General features: G+C 37.7%; 2 protein-coding genes and 1 long non-coding RNA gene across 3 annotated transcripts; 2 read left to right on the top strand and 1 right to left on the bottom strand.

Annotated features, from left to right (window-relative positions):
• Positions 1 to 68: 68 nt before the first annotated feature.
• LOC139941180 (uncharacterized) lies at positions 69 to 4,500 on the top strand. Its single transcript, XM_071937643.1, has one exon. It carries the CDS (start codon positions 101 to 103, stop codon positions 983 to 985), a length of 885 nt encoding a protein of 294 aa, XP_071793744.1. The 5' UTR covers positions 69 to 100; the 3' UTR covers positions 986 to 4,500.
• A 2,399-nt stretch (positions 4,501 to 6,899) lies between these two features.
• Positions 6,900 to 16,318, bottom strand: LOC139941179 (allantoicase-like). The gene is made up of 12 exons (XM_071937642.1): positions 16,157 to 16,318; positions 15,758 to 15,882; positions 14,439 to 14,501; positions 13,708 to 13,921; positions 13,037 to 13,122; positions 12,373 to 12,493; positions 11,732 to 11,802; positions 10,784 to 10,918; positions 10,002 to 10,106; positions 8,886 to 8,943; positions 8,108 to 8,217; positions 6,900 to 7,405 (listed from the first exon to the last, which is right to left on the bottom strand). Exons 2-12 carry the CDS (start codon positions 15,842 to 15,844, stop codon positions 7,259 to 7,261), a joined length of 1,197 nt encoding a protein of 398 aa, XP_071793743.1. The 5' UTR covers positions 15,845 to 15,882; positions 16,157 to 16,318; the 3' UTR covers positions 6,900 to 7,258.
• Positions 16,319 to 20,945: 4,627 nt separating this feature from the next.
• LOC139941188 (uncharacterized) lies at positions 20,946 to 26,998 on the top strand. Its single transcript, XR_011786559.1, has 6 exons — positions 20,946 to 21,088; positions 22,178 to 22,275; positions 23,772 to 23,866; positions 25,001 to 25,086; positions 25,962 to 26,607; positions 26,939 to 26,998. It is a non-coding gene; the product is annotated as an uncharacterized lncRNA (long non-coding RNA).
• Positions 26,999 to 27,399: the final 401 nt, after the last annotated feature.

Raw genomic sequence — 27,399 nt, 5'->3', positions numbered from 1 at the left:
ACATACTAATAGTAACGCCATGTCGTCGGAACAAGAACGAGACAGAGCAGCGCAAGAAAGCCGAAAGAGTAGCAGCGCCACACCTCGGCGCTCTGAAGCAATGGAGAAAACACTGGATCAGATTCGAGGCACAGTGACCGAAGTTACTGATGAATCATTCAATAAAGCTTGGGATCGGGTCTATGGTAATAAAGAGTACAGACCCTCATGGGTTGGGAAGATCGATGAGGGAGGACGAGCACGTGGCTTGCCTCCTCCCAAGTCTCTCTACGTACCAGGGACGGGGAAACGCTCCAAACCTGCCGCTGCTAACTCATCTGAGCCAACTGATGAAGTCTCAGAGCCACTTAAGAAGATCGTTGAGGAGACAGCTCCTAAACCGGAAACCAAACCAGTACCAGATGAGGTATTCAAATCCAAGCAGTACGCTGGGATTCCAGAGAAGTTTCGCGCCAAACACGTCCCAAGCCCGCTGAAAATTGGCGGAAAAGTTGTTCCACAAGAACAAGAACTTGACACGTGGAAAGACGCCATTGCGACAGAGGAAGTTACCAGCGAAGGGAAACCAGTATTTAATAAAGTTGTGAAGCAAACCAACGTTGCTGGATGGATGGATCACAATAATTATTGGGAGGCACAGACGACCAGTCTTACTGCTACCGTTCCAAAGACAAGACGACGGCAGAAAAACAACCCTCAACACAAAGTAGTCACCGCAAACTATGACATGGTAGGAAAGTACGAAAACAAAGTCAGACGTCAGGATTTGAAGCTGGGTGCTCGGGAACTTCCCGCTGAAAAGGAGTTAAAGAGATGGGGAGATGATTTGGATATTCCTGGCGATTTGGGAAGCACGGATCACAGTGTCTCTGATGGGGCCAAGATGGAGACTAAGACCAGCTCACCAAGGAGGCAGAAGTGGAATGCCGTACTTAAACATTCTAACGTACCTGGGTTCTTCTCGCATAATAACTACTGGAAATGAAGGAAGAAAAATGATCAGTTTTTGTTAATCCGTCCAGCACTAAGTTAGCTTTCAACATTGAGCGTTAATGGTTATTGTAGTTATACTTAATTGGTTAACAAATAAATCAAGCAAATAAACACATTAAGTTTATTTGGTAGATACAATGTATCGATCACAAAATCGCAATATTCATACAATGGCAAAGCCTTGATTCGCTTTTGATTGTTCATCGATGGTCTAAAATCAAAAATAATATTGTGAGATTTTATTTGCAATTTCTTTTCAAAATGGTACACGAAATAATTTCCTGCATTTGTACATACCGTTTGATTTTAAAATGGCAGTTTGGTGTATTCATGTATAACGTAGATTTCGCCCGTTTGATTTTTCATAGGAGACCACTGACAAATACAAAATTGTAAGACAATGTATCGAAGATATTCAGAGGCATTTCTTAGAGCAAGAGTGAGAGATAGAGTCAAAATATATGGGCGATGAAAATGTTTACCATGTCATTTTTCTCTAAGCGACTGATCATAATAATAATGATTGGACTTCGGAACTGCGTGCTCTCGTATTAGGTCTTGACCTGGAATGCTTAAGTTTCTTTGTGATTGGAGGGGATGACCAACAGTGTCTTATAAGTGTCTTGGGTTTTCATCAAGTGGCGATGGAAATTAATTTCCAACAATACAGCTACTCTGGTCAAACTCTAATAAATAACAGAAAGTAATTTTCCAATAAGCCAGGCCCCAGCCAGGCCAACATCTTATCCGCGTATACGGTCGCTGGCGGGATAACCTACTATACCTGCCGAAAATTAATTGACGTTTCGATGAAACTGTGTCATTATTTAACACAGAAACGGCTTCATAATATTATACTAACCAGTTTGTCACTTATTCATTAAAAAAATCGTTGTGGGATTTGTAAATTGCTTGACAAATCAATCAAAAGAAGGTACAACTTCAACTTGCCCGTATAACGCAATATAAGAAATAGTATTTATGACTCAAAGGTCTTTACAGGGAATCAATTTGATTAAGCTTGATCCCACTTGTAAGTTGAGCATTTTGCAAGCTCATGGCCCGGGCTTATCATAACCCAAGTTCAATCATTTTAACGAGTTTCTTGTTGATACCGTGTTTCCATTTGTCAATAGTCAACCAATTAGTTGTTTTTTTTTGTCATGGATCATTCTACTTTACAAAATTTGACCTCGAAATTCGGCGGCGTTTCTCTTAAGAACGGGACGAGTACAATGTTTGAAACGTCAGGCCTATTTCAATTCTGTCTTGAAAGTTGTTTTATGCACTTGTTGCCAGTAATCTAATATTGTTTTTACACCAAGCTAAATTTCATACTTTAAAGTTCAAAGTTATTATATCGAGACTAAGTATATTAATAATAACGAAAACTTATATAGCGCCAAAGTCCCCCCAAGGCGTTTCACATAGATACAATTTAAGAAGAAAAAACAAAGGCTAAAAAGAACTAAACTAAGAAATTAATCATTAACAAACCTAAGAAATTTAAAAAACAGCAATGCAATTATAAACACACACTATAAAGAAGATGGAAACGAGAGTATCACTCATTCTCTCAATCCATAAACCTCTCGATAGTGTTTCAATATTACTGTTTAGTTCTTTGCAATACTGGTTTATGTTTTCTCCAGTCTCGTAAATCAATAGCAAGTTGTTACACTCCCACCGCAGTCATGGTAGTCTTATGTGTTAGTGTAAATAATTTTTATTTCGGACTGTTATAAATTGAATGTGTTACGTCGTCACATTATTAAGGAAACCAGAGCAGAAATCTGAAATCTTCAATGAAGAATTAACGAATGAAGTGCAGAAATATAAAAGTTAATATAATACTTTTCATTGTTACAATATTGGGTTACCCTGGCTAAGAGGCATGTGCACTTTAAAATGATCATGAATTGCTCTAGTCATATCCATATTTTAGTGTACAATAGCGATTGTGCCGACCAGTGTTTAGTAAGCATTTGAAACATCCACTCACCACCTCTATAATTATGTATTTACTGAGCTGTCACTACTGAGGTAGTAGATTGATGACATTTTTACTTCCTGAAAAAGTTCCATTGCTAGGCGATTGTAATACTAATGTTAATAGAAACGAAAGACTAATGGAGGATTTCAAAGTACAATATTATGCAAACATTTTGTGTTTTTCTTATAATTGTTAGTAGCGGGGCATTGTGGTTCCTCTGTAGCTAAGGAAAGTAAGTAGGTACGCGTGACAATTCTCTGGTTATGGAGTGGGTTCAGTGCCATTGTTTCATTCAATATTAGTTACTATTTAATGCCGAAGTACAGCTAGGTAAGGGCATTATTGTTAAATATTATCACTAAGCGTGTATTAAAGAGAAGGTACACGTTTGGTAAATGTCATAGACCAGTCTTCTCACTTGTTGTATCCCAACATAGCATAAAATATCAAGCCTGTGAAAATTTGAGCTAAATTGGTCATCAAAGTTGCGAGAAAATGGTGAGAGAAAAAAACACCCTTGTTGGACGAATTTGTGTACTTTTAGGTAGGAATTAAAGACTTCTGGCTAAAAGTCTTTTATTAGTTTAGTGAGAAATTACCTCTTTCCTAAAATCTATGCTACTTCAGAGGGAGCCGTTTCTCACAATGTTTTAAACTATCAACAGCTCTACAATGATCGTTACCAAGTCAGTTTTTTAAGTTAATATTTATTTTGAGTAATTAAAAACGTGTAACTTCCCTTTAAAGACAGTGGTCACTATTGGTAATTACTCAAAACAATTATAAGCACAAAACCTTACTTTGTAGCGAGTAATGGGGAGCTGTTGATAGTATAAAACTTTCTGAATAATGTCTCCCTCTGAAGTGACGTAGTTTTCGTGAAAGAAGTAATTTTAATCGAATTTGATTTCGAGACCTCATATTTTTTTTATTTAGAATTTAAAGTCTCGAAATCAAGAAATCTGAAAGCGCACACCGCGGTGACAAGGGTTTTTTTCATTGTTATCTCCCAACTTTGATGACCGATTGAGCTCAAATTTTCACAGGTTTGTTATTTTATGCATTTTGTTGAGATACAGCAAGTGAGAAGACTGGTCTTCGACAATTACCAATAGTGTCCAATGCTTTAAGCAAGTGTATCAACTTTTGTGTAGCCTTATGTATAATAGTAACGTAGAATAATTCAATAGATAGGCCTAGACGATAAAGCGCCTTCAGCGTCTCTGAGTTGTAGATACGCGCGCCATATAAGAAACCACTGTTATTTCAGATTTTTGGCCGATTTGACCCAAAATTTTTGATTTAAAATTCAATAGGTGTTTTGATGGGGGTCGAGAAAGTTACAAGCTTTCATTTGAGTCATTGCTCGAAAAAGTCCGCCAATTATTAGTAGCAGTGGAATAAAGAGCTCAAAATTAGTTTTTGTCGGGATCCCGACAATATATCACGTGACCAATTCGTATGTGTTTTATAAGAAACGTTTTAAATTTTTGTCATGGTTCCTGATGACCATTTAAAGTAAAAGTTAAACTTTTTTTGTTAGAGCGGGTGATACTCTTTGAAATATCATTCACCCCAAAAATGGGGCCAAAAATCTGACATAGCATATTTTTAAAATGTAACTTTGTAATGAACATGTGGTTATGATACTACATCATCTGATCCGATGAAAGCCTTTATACTCCGTCCAGCTTATTCTTAACATTATTGTACATACATATAGGTATTGTTATAGGGTTAAAAAGTTAAACTTATATTTAGAATTGTCGTGAGTATGATGTAGGACCGTTTCAAATATGGAATTTGTTTTCTCATAAATTTAAATATAGCATCTGGTTTCGGCTAACACTTTATCGAGAATAGTTCATAACCCATCTAACTGTTTGTGTCTACCAATGAGTTACTGCTCAACGTGCTTGACCAAACAAACGTTTTAAAGGCAGTGGACACTATTGGTAATTACTCATAATAACTCTTAGCATAAAAACATACTTGGTAACGAGTAATGGGGAGCTGTTGATAGTATAAAACATTGTGGAAACGGCTCCGAACTGAAGTAACGTAGTTTTTGAAAAAGAAGTAATTTTCCCCGAGTTTGATTTCTAGACCTCAGAATTAGATTTTGAGGTCTTCAAATCAGATTAAAGTTGGAAGACACTCGCGCCTCTCTGCATTCATTTGACTTGGTCGTACCCATCATAATAGATTTAAGCAATTTGTTTTTAAAAACAGCTCATAAAATGAAAAGTAAATTTTTGGTTCGGGTACAATTATTCAGAAATAATAGAATTATGAAAAGTTAAATCATGTAAGTAAGCCATTGATCTTGCCTTTGATTAAAATCTTAACAATAGTCGTTTTTGGTATGGGTAAGAAAAATAAAAATGAATATTCTTTATCCCGATGCAAATTTAAACATCTATTGGAGAGAGTCATTTCACAATGATTATATGACAGAAAGAAGAACACAAAATATATTATGTCATGAATGGTTCAATTTATTTCTCAATAAATTTTTCTTACTACATAGCGACTTAGCTTTTACTTAGTAAATTGTCTAGAAGCACTTCGCATAATATGCAGCAAACAGCCGTCTGTTTAACAGACAGCGTTCCCACGCATTGTCACTCACACCTGCCAAACTGTACATGCTTGTCCAAAAAAGCTGTTCAAACAGTTGGGTAATTGAATTTTACTACTGCTGTTTCATGTCTACTTCAGTAACTTGTAGGCACGAAGTTGCTAATTTGAGTCATGTTCAATGCCCATTGTAGAGTCTAGCTCAAGGGTAATGCTAGTTGCGTTTAAAGTCTTGGAGTAAGACTCAAAATGTGTTAAAGCCTCAATGACTTAAATCATTAATTGTCTAAGTTGTGGAGTGGGATAAGCATTAGGCCAATTTTTTCTTCACAAATTCGTGTCTTATTGACATAACATTATCAAGGCCTTTCAAGTCATTAAAACATCCACCACAACTCATAAAATTCAAAATTAGTATATTCTTACAATCTCAGTGATCTCAGGCTATCATCAGGTGCATCATGAAATAGCGGTTGCATTTTAAAAAACACACCTTGTTTAATTTACCACAAACTAATATGTATTCGAATATGAATATCGTTTTTATTATAATTAATGTAAATATAATTTGTTACATGCAAACAATTCTGGTTGGGTGAGAAATGTATACATTAGGGTACGCCTACATGTATAAACAAAGAGAGCGAGCAAATCTTTAAACAGGAAATTAAAAAACATTCCTTTATTAGATTGAAAACTAATGTTTAATATGAGGTGAAAATCTATGATATGTCTCTAATGTGTAAAACTTGACAGAAAATGAGATCAGATTAAAGGTAGTGGACACTATTGGTAACTACTCAAAATTGTTATTCGCAAAATAAACCTAACTTGGTAACGAGTAATGGGGAGAGGTTTATAGTATAAAACCTGGTGAGAAACGGCTCCGTCTAAAGTGGCAGATTTTTCAAGAAAAAAGTAATTTTCCACGCATTTGATTTCGAGACCTCAGATTTAGAATTTGAGGTCTCAAAATCAAGCATCTGAAAGCACACAACTTCCTGCGACAAGGGTGTTTTTTCTTTCATTATTATCTCGCAACTTTGATGACAGATTGAGCTAAAATTCTCACAGGTTTGTCATTTTATGCATTTGTTGAGATACACCAAGTGAAAAGACTGGTCTTTGACAATTACCAATAGTGTCCACTGTCTTTAAAGGGATGCTGCAGTGAATTAAAATAAAAGTGTTAATTTTGTTGTCATTTATTTCTGATATATGTATTGAGCATCAATAAAATGTGTTTTGTTTATTCCCGACATATCTGACTTGCAAAATGAGCGAATAAGTCATGCCCCCACCCCCCCCCCTTTGTGGTTGTTACCGCCCCCACCATCGACGACACGTCGGGAATTCAAACACATCGTCGGCAAAAAGAGCCTGGTCCCTAACTACACGCGCCTAGGTACCAGGCCACACAGTGCACAGGTTTCTATATACACACAGCCAGGGGGCCCGATGGCTCAAGTTACCGACATGACGTCACGTTTATGCAAACGTTTAATCTCTTGAAAACCATTTTTAAAATACTTGCGCATTTAATAAAAAAATATTTCAGGTTTAAAAGTCATGTTTAATCGCTTAAATGAATAAAAAAACACTGCAGCCACCCTTTAGGTGGATTGAGGGGTCTTCTCGTTATTACCTTCACTACTGGGTAGTAAGTTCTTACATTGGTCTAAGTTTCTTACGTTACATTTTGGCAGCGATTTTATGAATGTATCCCCAAAGACGCATACGACTAATGCCGCCATCCGGACGCATAATAAGACGTACATGGGTGACAGGACCAACATCAACGACTGTGGATTCATAGAAATGTTGATTATGTGCCGAGAGCTGAGGAATACACAAAGAAATTACAATTTAAAAGTTAGTTCAATTGGTCCGAATATCAGAAGTTTACTTTTATAGTCACCCCATCAACCATGCCAACCTCTTCTTACATTTTTTCCCTTATTATGAATATGTTGTATTTTTTCTTATCTAAACTATGTATCTTTTTGTTCAGTGTAGTTGACATGTAAATGTTATATAACATAAATTAAATTTGAATCGTGGCTAAAGAGTATTAGTTTTGGTTTCTACCCATACACTGATATATACTCGGTACTTTCCCCGAGTCCTGTGAAAAAAAATCACAGGCATATTACTCGGGTGGGATTTGCACCCACGACCCTTGTAATTCTACCCGCTGCCAAAACATAGGATTCGAACTGCCTCTAGCTACTGGGCAACCTCGGTAGTATAGTTGGTAAGACACTGCTCTAGAATTGCAAGGGTCGTGGGTTCGAATCTCACCTGAATGTATAATGTTCTTCTGTCATTTTGTTTGAGGTCCGTTTTGTTTTTTTAATATCTGGCTGTTTGCTACAAGCAAGCTTCTGTTTTTAATACACCCCTTACATGTACTCCATTTATCCTGCTTACTACTACCTAATGTTATTTTTGCTTTACTCCATAATTACATGTACTTGTCATTATTTGTCGACAAAGTATGGAGACAAAAGTGTATCTGAATTGAATTGAATTAAACCTTACCTTACTAGGAGGTAAAATCACTGTCCACATACAGTCTGAGAAATCTCCTCTGGTCTTGCCACTTCTGTAAGCATGGCATCGTTTCTCATTAGCACTTGACATAATACACCCTGCATACCAAATAAAAACATTATTTGAATTATGTAATGATAACAAAATATAAACTGTACTTGCACGAGTCCAAACACCATGGTTCATGGTGTGAGCGATCAAGAGCACCAGACTCAAAGTCTGATGTTTCTGATCAGCGAGTGTGGGTTCGAGTCCCTGTTATTACACTAGTGTCCTTAAGCAAGACACCCCGCCTCCCCCCCCCCGCCCCCTTTATTACTGCATCCTTCTGATGGGATGTAAAGACGATGGTCCCGTATGTTGTGCAAAGCGCATAAAAGAACCCAGTGCACTTAGCGAAAAGAGAAGGGGTTCGCCCCAGTGTTCCTGATTTGGTTGGCTGCATGTTGCGCCACAGCATGCTTCAGCACCTTGTAAACCATTACACAGTGCTTTAGGTCTCACACCTAAATATTTCCCTTTGAAAGCTCACTTATTATAAAGCCCATACAAGTACCAACCCTCCACAGAAGTGCAATATCACCCGCAAAAAGTTGACACTTGACCAAACATTAACTAGATTTTGTTGCTTTCTTTTTTGACAACTAAATTTGATGGGTCTTTATAAATTGGTTGTGTGTATTCATTGAAAATTGTGAATAAGTGTCCTTCAAACATGTATTGCTCAACAACATGTAACCATTGAACAATATTTCTTCTCACTTACCCTCTATCGAACAGGAATCTGGATAATTGCCCTTGAAATGATTCGTGTCAATTTCAATCTGGATAAAACATCAAAGAAAAAAAAACAATTTATAAGGAAATATTCACCCCTCACTGAAGCTGAATGTTTATTGATTTGTAATGAGAGAAGTACATACTGAGAACATTTGGGAAGTAATAGACAATATATAACGCATGAAATGAAAACAATTTGTTCTTCAAATAAACCACATGTACTTAGAGGTAGTTACATTCCACCTAGACTGGTTCCCTGTCATTATCCTTGTGCATAAAGACAGACACTGGTCTTACAGACCCAATGATTTAAATGGATACAATGATTTCATTAGATAAACGTACAGTGACGTCAGCTTTCCATATCTGTGTAATGATTGGTCCGAGGTGATGCAGTGTGTCAGCTTGCACCTGATTGTCTGCAAGCAGAGTACGTGTGCATAATGTTATGTACTTCATGTAGTGTTGTTTTATTCACTTTGTAATACATATATGTGTACATACATGTACGTGTGAATTGACTGCAAATTCCTGTGTGAAATTAATGTGAGGTCAACGGTCCATTTAACAGGATCCAGCCATTCGATAAGGCTGGTATCGTGCATTATTCATGAGCCTCAAAGTGTGGCGATGTTCAGGATATATTCATCCTGAACCATTCCTTATAACTTATTTATAACACACCTCTTGCTTGTTCTGTATTCTAGTTGGCTGAAACACAGTCACTTGGGATGAACTTATATAGTCTAGTGATCACGCGGGCGTGTTTTGTGAGAACTAGTTCCCTAGCGGGCACTAGTCTATGAAATAGTGTTCGGTTACAGCGCCCTCTCTTGACTTGAACCGTGAACAGCAACTACAAAACTTCCGTTCTTATTTCACATTTAAGACCGAGCTGTGTTATAAAACACATATTGACTGGCAACGAGGTAACTAGTGTACGTCTATTCCCCCTCGAGCTTGTGAGTGACCAGAAGAGGGGCCTATTTCCCTTGGCCTCGGCCTTGGGAAATAGGTCCCTCCTACGGTCACTCAAAGTCCCTCAGGGGTATAGACGTACACTAGTTACCTCATTGCCAGTCAATATGTGTATAATATTTACCCTTTTAATGCATCCCTGATGGCCTAGTCTGAAGACAGCCCACTCCCAGCCTTGTACTTTTAAAACTCCATGGTTATCTGCTTCAAGTATGGCAGGTCGGTCAAGCTAAACATAAACATAAAGGAAATGTAGCGTTATACAAACATCTTGGAATTGACCCCTCGCATTGACCCCTTGCATTGACCCCTCGCATTGACCCCTTGCATTGACCCCTTGATAGAATCACCGCGCATTGACCCCTTGCATTGACCCCTTGCATTGACCCCTCGCATTGACCCCTTGCATTGACCCCTTGCATTAACCCCTTGTATTGACCCCTTGAATCCACAGCCATCAAATGTAGCTACATTTTGGGAGTCAATCGTAAGCAAGTAATTGCCACGCAGCCCAAATTGCGCACAATACACTTGATATTAACTCAAAAAATGGCACAATTGTGATATTGTGATGTTGACAACTGGTAAATTGTGTCAATTGAAGCCTTTATAAATTGAAGCCCACAAGCTTTTTCCTTTATCTTCAATTTTAAACAACCGTCTGGGGCTTCACATAAAAAAAACAGTCTGGGGTGACCATAACCCTTAATGGGGCTCCAGCAGGCTGGGTGAACACAACCCATATGAGTAACATGACCATGTCACCAATTGCTAGAAAGCATAAACAATCCATAGATCATAATACTGGTATGTTTCACACAGCTTGTAAAACACCCCCCTCACCTCAAGTAAACAATCCCCCACCAGAAATATAATAAGCACTGAAAGTAAACATATTGTACTTACTCTTCTAGCTGTCTCCCATCCATCAGCCATTGTTAGTGACCTCGGTAAAGTAAGAAGATTCCTTGCATGACCAAAATGGACATCGCTATAACCAAGACAGACCCCTCCGTTTTCTACTGCAACAAGATTGATTAACTAGAAAGCAAATAAGACAAAGAAACCATGAGTCATTAAACAATAAGAAACTGTAGAGGTTATTAAAGGAACACGTTGCCTTGGATCGGACGAGTTGGTCAAAACAAAAGCGTCTGTAACCGTTTTGTATATAATGCATATGGTTGGAAAGATGTTTTAAAAGTAGAATACAATGATCCACACAAGTTTGCCTCGAAATTGCGTGGTTTTCCTTCTACTGTGCGAACTAACACGGTCGGCCATTTATGGGAGTCAAAATTTTGACCCCCATAAATGGCCGACGTGTTAGTCGACGAGGTATAAGGAAAACCACGCAATTTCGAGGCGTGTTTGTGTGGATCATTGTATTCTACTTTTACAACATCTTTCTACCCATATGCATTTTATAAAAAAACGGTTACACACGCTTTTCAAAGACCAACTCGACCGATCCAAGGCAACGTGTTCCTTTAAGTAAATGTAAGTAGCCTCTCTTGATGTTTAAAATTGGAAGTTGCATCCCCTAATGTGATCCCCTGGCTATCGTAAACTTGGGTGTGGTCCCTGGTTACACTAGATATTGGCTAGTAGGGTTAGATAGCTCAGTTGGTAGAGCCGACACGTTAATCCGTAGGTCAATGGTTCAGGTCCTGCTCCACTCATTTTGTCTTTGTTCAAAGTCAAACCCACTACTTTGTTCAAACTTACCCAGTCAGTTTCGATATTTGATAAATCAATGTCATTTTGCCCTTAAGCAGGCACAACAAACTTGAACAGAAGATCTTCAAGTATTCTCAAATTCCTGGTTTTCTTTGAAATGTTTACAGTAAGTACCTGATGAGGAGACACTTTGGACCAATTAGGAACGGCTTCTCCATACACCCGCAGTCGAGCGATACCCCCATCTATATTGAGAATAATATTACAGAAATTTACATTAATAAGATTGGAGTAGTTTTGGAAAATCTAAAATGGCTTTGACAATGATAATAGTAGTAGTGGCTTCTTATATAGCGCTCATATCCGTCATTTAGAGTTGGTCAATGTACTTCAACATTCAGTTTTTTCCTATAAGGTATTGTAGAGCTTGAAGTATGGGAACAATTCATTATCGCCATGTCATGGTTAACAAGGTGCTGTGGCGCTAATCAAACCAGGAACACCAGGGCAAACCCCTACTTCTCTTTTAAATAAGTGCACTGGGTTCTTTCACATGCATGGGTTCTTTCACGTGCATGCAAATACACCAGACCAACAGCTAAACGTCCCATCCAAAAAAAACAGAGTAATAATGGTTAAGTGCACTGACCAGGACTCGAACCCACACTCTACTGATCAGAAACATCAGAGCTCTAGTCAAAAGCTCTAATCAGCTTGGCCGTGACATGCCTCAATGAACGGTTACAAAGGCAAACATCAAAGCATAAGTGCCTACCAAGATTTACTTATAAAATAGACGACAGATAGTATCTTACCAGGGTACATATTAAGGCGTAGGTGGGTCCACCTCTTGGTTGAGTTCACAGTAAAGTAGTTATGACAGGTATCCTTATAGCCTGGTTGAAGGGGTGTAACCTCTACAATATCCTCCCACTCCTAAAACAAACATTAATGTAGGATTTGAAACTTTACATGGTGGAAATACTATATGGAAAGGTTTGCGGTAACACAATGTAATGACTTTCTCTAATGAGTTGGGGTAGTTCTGAAAAGAACCGTCGGTTTCAACTCGACGTTTCGATCAGTATGCTCTGATCGTCTTCTTGAGAAAAAAAACTGTTTATACATTATTAGAAATCGCTACAACTGCCTAATGTGATTGAAGTGTTGAAACAAAACAAATTTGGCTCTGGCCTTTTACATTTGCATAAATCAGCTTGTATTTGTTTCAGTGATAAGCATGTTGTTTTACAAACTTTGAGGTTGGAACTTATTTTGCAAATATCAGCTGTTCAAAGTGTTACTTCAAATACAAGTAAAACTAGTTTATGGTCTAATGTTTTTATAGCAGAGTCTTTCTCAAAGGTTACACTCTACTAGGGTTGGATTATCAATCCATTAACGATTGTTTGCATTTATACCATAGGTCATTTTGGTTGGTAAGCCGTACTTTTTTTCATTAATAAAAGCATTACTTACGTCGACTCCCATCTTCTCAATTTCTGTTTTGTCTTTGTCACTTGCAGCTGAACCCATTGTAGCAGTTCTCTTTGGGAAAACAATATCTGAAATCAATCAAATAAATAAAATATAAATAAATTTAAAGTCAAGTCACATTGGAATGAATGGGCGAAAATACCCAGACTTCAACAGAAACTGTAATAACAAGACACTTTAGCTAATGGCTGATTGTTGGAGAGCTGTGCGTAATAGCATGTACTAACTTTTTAAAAGTTACTAGACAAAAAGGGTCTATCCCAAATGTCTTAAACACATTGTGTCTAAAAAAAAACATTGTTTCTAAAGCCCTTTTAACACTGTAGCTCTTATCCCCGTGGAATACAGCCCTGGGAAGGCCCCAGGAGTTTGTTTACCCTGCGAAACCCCGGCACACTTTCACACTGTCTCTGCCTAGGTCCCAATTCCACTGGGTTATGGTTGCACATTTCAAGAATACCCTTGGGTTGTTAAGTTGCTTACCCCTACTCCAGAGCAGGGGTGGCTATTCCCCGGCCAGGGTATGCCCATTTGCCGGGGCAGACCGGGGAAAAGCGATCCGTGTGTAAAAAGACCAGCTATTATTCCCAAGGGGCAACTGTGCAGAATGTAGTGTGAAGAAGGCTTTTAAGGCATTGTTTAATAAGACCTACCGTCTCCAAGACATGCTGCCTGGATGGAGATTCTTGGAGCATAGTTTCCAGTGAAATAAGACGTATCTACATCCACTCCATGTATCAAACCAGAGATACCTAGTTGAATGATGCACCAATCATGACCAGCGATTCGTTTCCTTCTAGACTCCCAACCATCCATCCATTTACCATATTTTGTAAACTCTCCTTCCTTCCACTGTGCTGGCTCAGGCTGTAAGTGCAACACAAATGTATTATTAAAAAAAAAATAGTACAATTATGAACAGTGGTTAGGTATTGGAAGAAAACCTCAAGTTCTGGAGGCTCAGCGGGATGTGGGTTCGATTCCGGGTCGTGATACTTGTGTCCTTGAGCAAGACACTTCACCAATGCTTCTCTCCACCAAGGGGTAATATGTGAGGGTAGAGATGGTTTATGTGAATGAAAAGCTTGGAGCGCAGTAACCTGCAGTACGGGCTGTTAATCCAAAGTGAGTTGAGAAGGTTTAAGGAATGATTTAAGGCCCAGTGACCGGGGTTATAAAGTTGGAAGCACTTTGAGGTGCCGTTCAGGCTGTGGTAAGGTGCTATAAAAAAGTGTTATTATCATTATTCAGGTAAAGTTATTATTTTGTATTTCTTAATGCTTTACTGTAATTTTTCAAATCTATTTGTATAAAACTCTGTATTTTGTCTGGGATGATTGAATGTTTTTCATAAATCAATAATATTAATAACTTAATACTTTACATTCAGAAGGTTCTCAGCAACAGCAAACCAGTCATCAGTCGCAAACAGAATCTTCCCTCCAATCTATGTAACAAGAAAACAGATACTTTAATGTTATTGTCAGATTGTTTAGGAAACCATTTCTCTTTTGTATCAAACAGTGAGTGAAACAAAACTAAAGCGAGTTCGGGTCTGTATCAATATCCCTGATGGGCTGGGAGTCTATTTTTTGTTTGAAACAAGAACAGTGAAAGGATGGCCTTGCTTAGTCCATGTAATTCCTTTGTCCATGCTTTGTCTTAAAGTCATAGAGCCTGGACCACTAGATCTCAACGCAACATAATTTATAGTCTTGTTTTGACCAAAAGTATATACAAATCGATTCAAAGTACACCATGTACACAGTCCAGTATCGAGTACATAATGTCAAGTAAAGGTTATTTTTCAGTTTAGTATCAAGTATTGACTTCAAGTACAAAGACTATGCTGGCTCAGTTCAAGTGCTATGAAGGAATACTACAACACTTGTTTCGTACGGCCTTTTTTTCAAGTAAAACCTTCGTCCAACGTTTATACAATCAATACCATTAGTCCAACCTGCAAATTTCCAGTTTATACATGTACAATGTACAAGCAAGTCCAACAATACATTGATTACGTGAAGCAGTGTTGGGACATCAACCATTAATGGTCAATCACAATTGGTTGGGGACTAGCAAGGTACTGACCTTTTAGGTCATGACTTTGAGCTTGCTCGCTAAGTAAATAGTAGTTTGTATAATTGTAACGCTCCATCCTCCCGACTATTGCAGGATGGAGGATGGAGGGTTAGGATTATTGCAACTAAGTCAATATAAACCTTGGAACTCCGAGAACGACTATATCCTCTAGAGGGATTTACTTCTTGTTGACCCCTTGCATGTGACGTCTTCACGCTCAAAAAGCACCCTCACTTGGGTCAAAGAAAGCAAATGATTGGACGATAGCTCTTCTTTGTGCGTGAGAACGCGCGCATCAGTGTTGCGTTTAATGTTACGCAAGGGGTCTATTGGAAGTTAGAAAGTCAGTAGTGCATTGCCTGATGGTAGTCATTTGTTGCATCTATTCATATGATCTGGACTTAACATGGAATTTTGTATACAAAATTCCAAGTTAAGCCCAGTAAATACTTCCTACCAATCCGAATTTGACGTGAACTTTGACATCACAACTCTCCTTTCGCAGCAATATTCGCAAATGAGTTGAGCAGAGCTTAACTGCTGCAAATTATTCGTTGTGAATATGTGATGTCAACATTCGCTTCGCATTTGATTTCGCAGGAAGTATGAACCGGGCGTTACCCTATTACTAATGAGGTCATTCAGTTCAACGAAGTCTGGTACAGATTGTTGTGAATGACTGGCTGATGTTGATGGATGCTCCGCCATTCTAATTTTGAACTGTAGTTATTGCCTGATCATCAATTCTGCAAGTTAAGAAACAAAAACAGTATTATATGTGCATGATGGCGTCGCTGTGGTAGAGTTAGTACATTTTGCATTCTAATTCAGGACAATAGTTTGATTGTCTCAAGGCGCTTAGTATACATGGACATGCTAAGCACCTTGCGTATCGTGTATAATTACTTAATAAAGAGAGGTTATTGACAATTTTATGAGTTCTGATTTTATGAACTCTGTTCCTGTGTACAGAGAAAGAGTCTTGACTTGCTTGAGCTGGTAATTAGTAATAGTACTTACCAAGGTACAACAAGACTAAGGAGTACAGCGTACTGGGTCTATAATACGGTCAGTGACAGTGACATGATTTGAAATCATAGGAATGGAATATTTTCAGGTCCCGGAAGATGTCGGTATCCACGTACTCCGTCTTTTGATCGTGTCAGGACGAATCTGCCAACAACAAACTGCTGATATATGTAGCGCCCTCTACCGGCAACTGCCGTCAAACACTAGATGGCACACGTGACTGGATCGGCGAGAGAGCGTGTGCCTCGTGTGAAAAATAAGGTAAGTAATTTTATCTGTTTTATTACAATTTAATCTTGTTTTATTGACTTTGCAGGCAATTTCTATCAATATTTTGATTGGAGGGTGTATAGAACAGTTACTGAACATTTGATAAGCAGGTCTGTGAAATTGGGCTCTTTAGTGCCCCTTCAAAATTTCGTCAAGATTTTCAAATTAAATTAAAATACGGACTAACTCACGACCCCTCACTCACGACAACTCACGACAACTCACGACAACTCACGACAACAATTTTTAAATGCACTTTAACAAAACATTTGAACATAAGTCAATCGTTAATTATATGCACAATAGTCATATGCATCTAAATCACTTTTAAACTGTCTAACATTTTGTTCTTTTAACTGTAAAAAAGGTGTTTTTTGCCCCGAATTTAGTAGCAAACGGAAATATTCGCCATATTGTCTTTCGACGTACTGTGACGATTCTAATACACCGCAGGGTGCATGGGTAATTTCAGAGGGCTGAGTTGTATTTTTTTTCTTTTTGGTTTAAGCACCTGTTGTTGTTTTTTTTTTCTGTTACTAACTAAATCTACACTCTGGAATTCAATAAAAGGGAACATTTAAATACAATATTTGTTTAAAGGAACACGTTGCCTTGGATCGGACGAGTCGGTCAAAACAAAAGCGTTTGTAACCGTTTTTTATAAAATGTATATGGTTGGAAAGATGTTGTAAAAGTAGAATACAATGATCCACACAAGTTTGCCTCGAAATTGCGTGGTTTTCTTTCTACTGTGCGAACTAACATGGTCGGCCATTTATGGGAGTCAAAATTTTGACCCCCATAAATGGCCGACGTGTTAGTCGACAAGGTAAAAGGAAAACCACGCAATTTCGAGGCATGTTTGTGTGGATCATTGTATTCTACTTTTACAACATCTTTCTACCCATATGCATTTTATAAAAAACGGTTACAAACGCTTTTCAAAGACCAACTCGACCGATCCAAGGCAACGTGTTCCTTTAAACTCTATGGGGACTACAAATGAGAGGCACATAAAATGGTAAATAATCATCTTGCATATTGTATTACCCCTGCGGTGTAATGGAATCGTCAAAGTACGTTGAAAGACAATATGGCGGATATTTCCGTTCGTTACTAAATTCGGGATAAAAAACACTTTTTGTACACTTAAAAATACAATTTTTTCAACAGTTTGAAAGTGATTTGGATGCATATGACTCTTGTGCATATATTTACCGGTTGAATTATGTTCAAATGTTCTGTTAAAGTGCATTTAAAAATTGCTGTCGTGAGTTGTCATGAGGGGTCGTGAGTTGTCGATATTTAGTGCGACCTGGCAGTATTAATCAATGCTATTTTGTGTTTTATGCGTCAATTTCTTCACAAAATACTCAGTCATACCATCATCAAAGGATCAAAATTAACAATTTTCATCTCACCATTCAAATAGTTTCAGCTAATTAGTAAAAGATAAGTTTTGGTAAAATTTCAGCAATTTCTCAACTCACTAAATTAAATATAATATTGGTCGGTACAAATATGACAAGTTTTAGGCTGTGACATAGAGCTTTATATACTGACTAGAGCGCTAACACCCCGTTTTACACACTCAAAGGTTTTGAAGCCGTGTGGGTGCATCCATGTTTTAGCCCATAAATTTCATTATTTCACATAAAAGACTCTGCATCACAAATTTTCAAGTTTAGTGAATCTACCTAATCTCATTGAGGTAAACTATAGATACTAAATTATTTGATAAAAGTGATAAAAACTTTCCTACTCTAGAATTATGAGATTCGTTCGGCTATCGTCTCCCGCAACCTCATACACGTTCATGCTCACAACAAAAACGAGTCTGGTTCTTTGACTTTTGTAAACACAAATCTCTTCTTTCGTTTTCAAATCTCGCCAAAATTAGGCTCTACTTGTATGTTGTTTGAACTCTCATTGACCTCTTGATGATGGTCCATAAAATTCACTCTGCAATCTCAAAAATTGTTTTAAAAAAATGATAAATTCCTATCGCAGGGGTTGCCCATAACTTTTTTTTCAACTGGCTTTTTGCAGTTGGCTTGATTTTTCACTGGTCCGCCAGGTTTTTGACTGGTCCGATCGTCAAAATTCAACATGAATTGCAACTTAACTGCACTGGAAGCCATACTTTATTTATGTGTACCAAGTTATTGTGTTTGTAAGGGGGCTCATTTATTTGAGAGTATTTTTTCTTTAAAAATTTAATAATAATAATATTATTAAAATTAATTTAAAAACAGGTCCGATTATTTGTCAGAGCAAATTGGGAAATTTAATATGATTTTTATTATAGGTAGTTTTTTAGTCCACGGTTTTTGTAAGCACTCGACATCGTAGTATTCCTATGTAAGGAGAACTTTTTATGAAAAAAATTAGTATTGTACTTATTAAGAAAAAAGCACTTAAAAACCGACTGTTAAAAATATCATTAACTTTTTATGTATTGCCTTCAAATCTACAATGGGGAGGGTTACGTGCAATTGCTTTATCATGTATCCACAGTGCCTATTATTGTAAATAAGTATTCATTAACATAAGACATCATACTGAAGTTCCCCAAATCTTCCCATTTTCGTTCAGAAAAACTCCCAACAAAAAGTAGACATCAAAATAGTTGCAATATCCATGAAGAAGCCTATATTTAAGTTTCACAGTTATTTTTGTCAATTATGGGTATTGAATGGCAGGGGTTGCCCTTAACTTTTTTTTCAACTGGCCAGCAGGACCAGTTGGCTTGATTTTTTCACTGGTCCGCCAGGTTTTTGACTGGTCCGTCAATTTTTTTTTAAACTAATAGTATACTGTTGTATACCAACTGCTCTATTTCCGATCGTTGCTATTTCAAAATTCAACATACATTGCAACTTTAACTTAACTGCACTAGAAGCCATACTTTATTTATGTGTACCAAGTTATTGTGTTCGTAAGGGGGCTCATTAATTTGAGATTATTTTTTCTTTAAAAATGAAATAATAATATTAAAATTAATTTAAAAACAGGTCAGATTATTTGTTAGAGCAAATCGGAAAATTCAATGTTATCTTTATTTAGGTAGTTTTCTTAGTCCACGGTTTATTGTAAGCTATCGACATCCAAGTATTCCTGAGTAAGAAAACTTTATTATGCAAACAAATTGAGTGTTTTACTAAAAAAAACCAGTTAAAAAACACTATGAAACCGACTGTTAAAAAATATCATTAACTTTTTATGTATTGCCTTCAAATCTACGGTGGGGAGGGTTACATTATTTTATCTTGTATAAACATTGCCTATTATTGTAGTTTTAATTAGTATTCATAAACGTAATACATCGTACCGAAGTTCCCAAAATCTTCCCACTTTCGTCCAGAAAAAAACCCAACAAAAAGTAGACATCAAAATAGTTGCAACATCCATGAAGAAGCCTAAGAGTTTTACGGTTATTTTTGTCAATTATGTGTATGGAATGGCCGGCGTCTGTTTTGTGAACAAAATTTTCATTTAAAAAACGTTTTTAAAAGTAGCAAAAACAACCACGCCTTTGTTTAATACATGATTGCATTCTAAAACCCAAGTCTTTCTTGAAATCAACCCGCAAAAAACCCAAAACAATCGTGCATTATGCAGAGATACCAACATACACGACTTGGGCGTAGCAAAAACGATTTCGAGCCGTGACTACGACGCTACGATAATACTCAATAAAACACACTAAACAAGCCGCCCAATATAATTTTATTAAATCGTAAAATACGTGCAAACAACGAATGAACTATTAAGTGGAGATAAAAATTAAGAACAATATCAAAACAATTGTAACAGAAAAGAAAAAAATACTTTTAATTTTAGAACGCAGTGTTGAATAATGGCGGCAAATTCACTCAAAAAATGTACGTGTCTCGACGTAATGTTCATTGCGTGTCCTCCCCCGCTGGCTGGCCGGCTGAGTGTGCATTTTTTACGCTAGTGCATTGCTGCAAGATCGTACCCATTGTATTAGATGTAGCAGCCTGAAAACCTGCTCTGATTTTGGCAATGTCGCACAGTCACATAGATTTGCAGAGACCAACACCCAGTGCAATTTGTCTGACAATAAATAAAAAAGGATCACATCCTCTCTCTATCTAACACACTGCAAGAATGACCTCCCTCTATCCAACACACAGCTAGCATAGACTCACTCTCCCAGACCAACAACTCCTAATAGGGGAATGCTGTGTGCGCTGCCGAATCGCATGATGTGGCACACCTGTGTCAGCCGTTGCTCTCGACCAATAGGAATAAAGAAACTGTCTTATAAGAACAGGTGCAAGCTCGTGTGTCACGCCCATGTTTTTAACACTTTACTGGTCATAAACAAAGGTTTATACACACCCATGTAATGCGCTCTCCACCAATAGGAATAGTGAAACTGTCTGAGGTATTTATGAATACTTATTTATAGTTTTTTCCTATTGTTCTGCTGGTCAGTATGAATTTAATTTTTATTTTATTTTGTTTTCCTCTTCAGAAGTAATCCAGACAGAGACAGTCCGATCTTCAATCGAGGTGGACGTCCATCACACTGAGCAGAGATGTCTCAATCTATCAATGTTGAAGCCTTAAAGAGTTGCCGGTTATTAATCTGCTTTGACTACTCAATTAATGTCATGATTACAGGTACGAATTAAAATACTGTTTTCATGTCGGGCCTCAACATATGAATCAGCACCCACAGTGATTGGAGACTTTTAGACGGCCCTTTTTCACAGTATTGCGCATGCTCAGACCTGCAATACTCGAGCGCAATGCTGAGCATGCGCGCGCGCACTCTCAGACCGTTATGTCTGTCTTGCCTCCAGCATCTCAAAATCTCCTAATGTCATGGTAGCCTGTGCTTTTGCTGTGGTCCCCTTTCACAGAAGTGCTTTTTCTTACTAGTGGTCCCCTTTCACAGAAGTGCTTTTTCTTACTAGTGGGAAATTTGTGTGCACCGTTCAAAGGAGGCGTGTCATGGCCTAGTGGTTAAGAGCACCGCATTCATACACTGGTGTTTCTGATCAGCCAAGTGTGGGTTCGAGTCCGTTTGTGACACCCAGGTTCATAAGTGAGACACTTCACCATGATACTTTGTCCTTCAGATGGGGCGTAAAGCCATTAGTCCTGTGTGTTGTGTAACGCACATTAAAGAACCGAGTGCTTTTGTTGACAAGAGCCTGTTTTTTTTTTGCAGCTAGAACGGTGATGTCACGCATAATTATATATTAGAAACAGATCGACCCGATCATCTCTCTCCTCCCAAGCTGAGAGTGCGTCCATCGTCAAAGGCGGCCTACGATTAATTAATCAGTCTATGAATTAATTCATGCCATTTGAGTGGGGTTCTTATAGCCTATTCTTCTTTTACTGAAACGCAGGAACTTTGATAGTGGGTTTACATTTATTTATTTTTTGTCTCCTCATTTCCACATAATGAGCCAAAACAGCGCCCTCAATCTAGAGTTGGGGGGGGGGGTTAAGCGTGATAAGCTGACTTTTCAAAAGTTTTAAAAATATAATAGTGGGGGTGTGTGTACCAACACCCATCCTGAAAAGATTGTCTTTAGGCATCTGTCATCTCTTATGACAATGCTTGATATTTTGATATAATCCTGCTAAGCACAACTCTTGCATGACCTTCTTTTATGTGTTTAATTAGTTTATTTAAGTTCATTTGAAACTATAAAACAAATCCTTGATGTTGCAAAGTGCATTTTGTTTATATTGCAGTCAGGCTTACCATCTCTAAAGAGATCTACCCATCAACACGCCAAAGACTGGCCTATAAAGGAGCGGATGGCACTATCCAGAGGTAATTTCCCAAAAAGGTAAAGATTTAAAAGTTATACCCAAATTGAGCCTTATAGTTAAGCCTGGTTCATACTTAAAACAGAATGTGACACAAATTTACATGATATAAACATCAGTAAGTAGGACATGTTTTTTAATTGTAGATTGAACTGAGAAAAATTGACCAGATCAGCACTAAAGGAACACGTTGCCTTGGATAGGGCGAGTTGGTCTACAAAAAGCGTTTGAAACCGTTTGTTATGAAATGTATATGGTTAGAAAGATGTTTTAAAAGTTGAATACAATGATCCACACAAGTTTGCCTCGAAATTGTGTGGTTTTCCTTTAACTGTGCGAACTAACACGGTCGGCCATTTATGGGAGTCAAAAATTTGACTCCCATAAATGGCCGACCGTGTTAGTCGACGAGGTAAAAGGAAAACCATGCAATTTCGAGGCATGTTTGTGTGGATCATTGTATTCTACTTTTACAACATCTTTCTACCCACATGCATTTTATAACAAACGGTTTCAAACGCTTTTTAGACCAACTCAACCGATCCTAGTTCCTTTAAACCTGAGGCCCCCAGCTGAGCGTGCGTGGAGTTTCTAACTGAGCTATCGAGCCCTAATATTGACACTGTCTCCCTATTTTGCCATACAAACTGTAACCGCCATATAGCTGGGGATTGCACCCAAGTCTACAATACAACCTGGGAAGCAGGTTTCTTTTTTTCCCAATATCAAGTAGGCCCAATAAACCACAAGGGAAACTGACTTGTCAACATCGTAGGCTTGGGGGTGATTTCTGGTCCACTGATAACAAAGTCTAAGTTTTTGAGGCAAAAACCATGTTGCTCTGGCTACTTTGGAGCAATCAAAAAAAATATATATTTTTCTTTAGTGTTTGTTTATTTCATTTGTTTTTTTTTAGAATAATGAATCTTGAACCAGGGATGGTCCTAACTTAGGACTAGTCCTAGGCAATGCTAAGAGATAGGACCAGTCCCAAGTTAGGATGAGTTAGCATTGTCAAGGACTGGTCCTAAGTTAGGACTACCTTTGTGAAATACACCCCAGCAGAAAAGATCCTAAGGTAAAAGCAAATTATCTGACACACTATGTTAACGATGGATGAAGTTTTTGACTCTTAAATACACTGGACACTTTTGGTAACAAGTCTTCTTCTCACTTGGTGAATCTCAGCACATACATAATATAACATACCTGTAAAAATTCGACCTCAGTTGGTCATTGAAGTTGCGAGATAACTATAAAAGAAAAAACACCCTTGTCACAAGAAGTTGTGTGCTTTCAAATGCTTGATCTCAAAATCAAATTGTGGAAAATTACTTCTTTCTCGAAAACTACGTCACTTCTGAGGGAGCCGTTTTTCACAATGTTTTATACTATCAACCTCTCCCCATTACTCGTTATCAAGTAAGGTTTTATGCTAACAATTATTTTGAGTAATTACCAATAGTGTCCACTGCCTATAATTCTGCGAAATACACATTTTATTTTTGTATTGCAGTAAGGCTTTCCATCTCTAATGAGATCTACCCATCAACAAGTTGTTTTTTTCAAGACTGGCCCATGGTAATTGAGCTTCAAGCAGTCTCCAGTGAGGTAATTTCCTAAAAAGTAAACCCATTCCCAAATTGATCTCTTTAGTAATTGTGCGGAATGTCTACCTGATGTTGTTGAATTTTTTTATTAGAGAGGTTAATAATTATTGGAAAATGCTCTTGTATGCAATCAGGGCCCAATTTCACAAAGCCTGTGAGCATAACATGTTGCTAAGCATGGAAAATCTTGCTCAGCTGCCAAGTTACCAGCCAAAATAACAGAAGGATTATATTGTTGTCAATGGTTCCCACCTAACAGCTTTATGAAATTTGGCCCTGCTAAGTAATGACATAGGCCCAATTTCACCAATCTGTTAAGCAGGAAATACTACTTGGTTGATTTCTTTGCTGCTGAGCAACAATTTACAGTGTAAATCTTTGGCAATTTTGGCTGGTAACCAGTGTGGTAAGGAAGATTTGGCTGTGCTTAGCATTTGTTTGTGCTCACAGGCTTTAGGAGACTTCTGGCAAGGAAAAAGTACCATAATGTATCTTGTGAAAATAAAAGATCAGAAAATAAATGGGGGCAAGCCTTTTACAGATAACTCTTTATTTAAATTGTTCCTTCAAAAGAGAGTTCTGTTCCACATTTAAAACACATTGGAAAAGTGATATCCTTTGTTGTTCAAATACAACAGCTCTTATACAATACACAAGTTAAACAAGTAGAGATTTGCTATAAAAATATTAAACGTTTGTAATATATTGTGTCCCCAGTCATGAAAAAGTGGAATTTGGAGGAAAAATGCCTCTTTAGCTGCTCATACTTCTTATTTTGATTATACAAATAATGACTTTAGTGGACCTATGATGAACAAGTTACACCGTTTCAGACAGGCGCGATAGTCGTGCCAAACCAAATAGATTAGGAGCGACTCTAGGTCGACCCAAAAACTTCTGGTTTCAGACAGGCGAAGTGAACCCAAGACCCTCCAGAGGCTTTCCAAACGACTGCAACAGTCAATCTTTCGACTGCTAGCGCATCCAGTCGCTCCTAACTGCTTCAGACGTTTAACTTTTCATGTACTAAGTCAGAATTTGGTTCGATGCAACTCTGGAGCGCTTGTCTGAAACAGGCGTTTGGTTCAGAAATACTTGTTTTTAACCAAAATGTGTGTTTCTTTTGTTTTTTCAGTCTCCAAAACACCTTTGTGTCAACAATTGAATGTCTGAGACCCAAGTATCAGCATACAGCCAGCCATAACCTTCTGTGTAAATGGGGTAAGTTTTAATTTAAGAAGAAATAGGGATAGTAGGGTTCAAAATCCTCCAATTTCAATTCCTTCTTCAGTATCCAAAGTGAAGGATTCAGACTGGGGCCACTATAGGCTCAAATAACAGCTGCTTATCACATGGTCTCGTACCAATCTTATCAAGTACACACATTTTGATTCGAGTGACAAACAAATAGAATATATGGAAAGACACATGCTGGGAAAAATTCCTAATAATACTGCTCTTTTTGCTTCATTTTCACATAGACACTCTAAATTACATTAAAACCCTTACCCCCATAAAATTGTCTGACTTAAAACAATAACTATCTAAGGTCATCTTATAAAAAATACCACTCTTAAAGGAAAACAAACAAAATTGTTGTCAGAAAAAATGTGATAGACCAATAATTACAGCGCCTACAACAGTAATCAATAAACACCACTGAAGGTGCCTTCTGATGATGTTTAAAACTATTTATATCTTTCAAATCCCATACATATAGACAAAAAGGGCATCATAACAATAACTCTAGAACTTCAGAAAATCCCAAGGGGGCCACTATTTGCCCATAATTCTTCCAAAGGCTGAAAAGCCCGTTCCTGATGGGTTTAAGTGAAACTTAAGTCAAATGGACCCAAATCAAAGTTCACAGATTTGATAATTTGTTTTAACTGATAACAAAGTTTACACCAACACCAAAACCTCCTGAACTGTTTTCAGGAATTCATGCTTGTATGTAATAATCTTGTTCTGCACAAGTTCCTTAGAGTAGTCTTATAAATCGTTGGTGTTTTGCAAATATTCTTGGAAAAACATTGCTTAAGGGAAAGCAATTCATTTGAAAGTAATTTTGAAGTCTACTGTTTGTTTTGTTACAGGAAGGCTTTCGACGCTCCACATGGCAAAATACACTTCACTTTTGTTTATTACATTTTTTTCTTGTGCTTAAGAAAATCAGTTTTGTAAAAGTTTTCAATTTCTCTCTGTTGCGTTTGCTGTTAATTGGAGTTTCATTTGCACTTTCTGCTGTTATTGAAAGTGTTGCTTGCAATTTGTTAGAGTTCATGTAGTTGTTTTGGGTTCTGTGTGTTTGCATGATCACACTTCTTGGATCGGGAGTGCCACGCTCAAGGCGTGTTTCCGCCGCCCCCATACCGACTGTGATTGGTAAACCTAAGCGCTGTTAATTGTAGTTTGATTTTCAGTTTAAACTCCACTCTGCCTCATTTTGGTGTTAATGAGAGTGTTGCTTGCAATTTGTTTGAGTTCACATTATTGTTTTGGTGTCTGTGTGTTTGCATGATCACACAATTATTGGTTTGAATACCATGCTTAAGGCGCATTTTCGCTTCCCCAAAACCGACTGCGACGGTTGTAGACCTAAGCGGCAGAAACGCGACTTATTTGGGCATTTTGCTATTGCATGACCTCTACTCCTGTTGTCAATGTGGAGCCTGCATCGAACGACAGCAATTAGGTTCTGTTACTGTGTTTAACACTCAGCACCTGTCTTTTCTGGAATGGGTGAGTTTAATTCTGCTTCCAATTTTGATTTAAAAACTGCACTCTCTAGTAAAACTTAAATTCTTAAAAAGAAAATTAGTAATGATTATTTCCATTACATAAAGATCCTAGTTAGGCTTGATGTATACATTATACAAGATCAAGAAATGGGAAGCAAATTTTACATGATTGCAAATAACCAACTTGTTTTGGTTTTTAATTGTTATTATTTGAACGTCACAAGATGTCAGTGCTTGAGAGCAGGTCCTTATATATTTTTTCTGCAAGAGATTTTGCTCATTAAACTTTTTGGCATCCATACAATTTGTTATCTGTAAACTTTATCTTTCAGAGCCAGAGATTGAGCAGTTCCCCGAAATCAAGTGCAGAGGGAATCAGCTCCACTGACCTTGCTGAAGGCTACAAAGTACAAGGAGAGCAACAATACGAAAACATCAGCATCTAGTCATCAAAACACACTATAGCTGTTCATTGTCAAGTTATGAATGAACAACACTGTAATTTGTCTTAAATTTTTTAATTTATTCTAAATGTGTTACTAGGCCTGACATGTTTTAATGGTGTTTTTCAATTAAGTTTTTCAACTACTTAAAACATTTCTGTAAATAAGTACACCATTGCAAGCAAGCACACATGCGTTTTTATGCGCTACTTGGCGATCTTAGGGCCTTGGTGGTGCGGCGGTCGAATTGTTTGGAATCCGGAGGTAGAAAGCATGGGAAATTCCAGACTTATTGCGAAAAGGGACTTGGACACATGCACGTGGCATGTGGGGTCTTAGCCCGGCCGGTT

The sequence above is a fragment of the Asterias amurensis genome, chromosome 8, assembly GCF_032118995.1.
Source record: "Asterias amurensis chromosome 8, ASM3211899v1".
Taxonomy (NCBI): Eukaryota; Metazoa; Echinodermata; class Asteroidea; order Forcipulatida; family Asteriidae; genus Asterias; species Asterias amurensis.
Note: the sequence above shows the minus strand (reverse complement) of the source record. Positions and strands in the feature narration are given on the sequence as shown.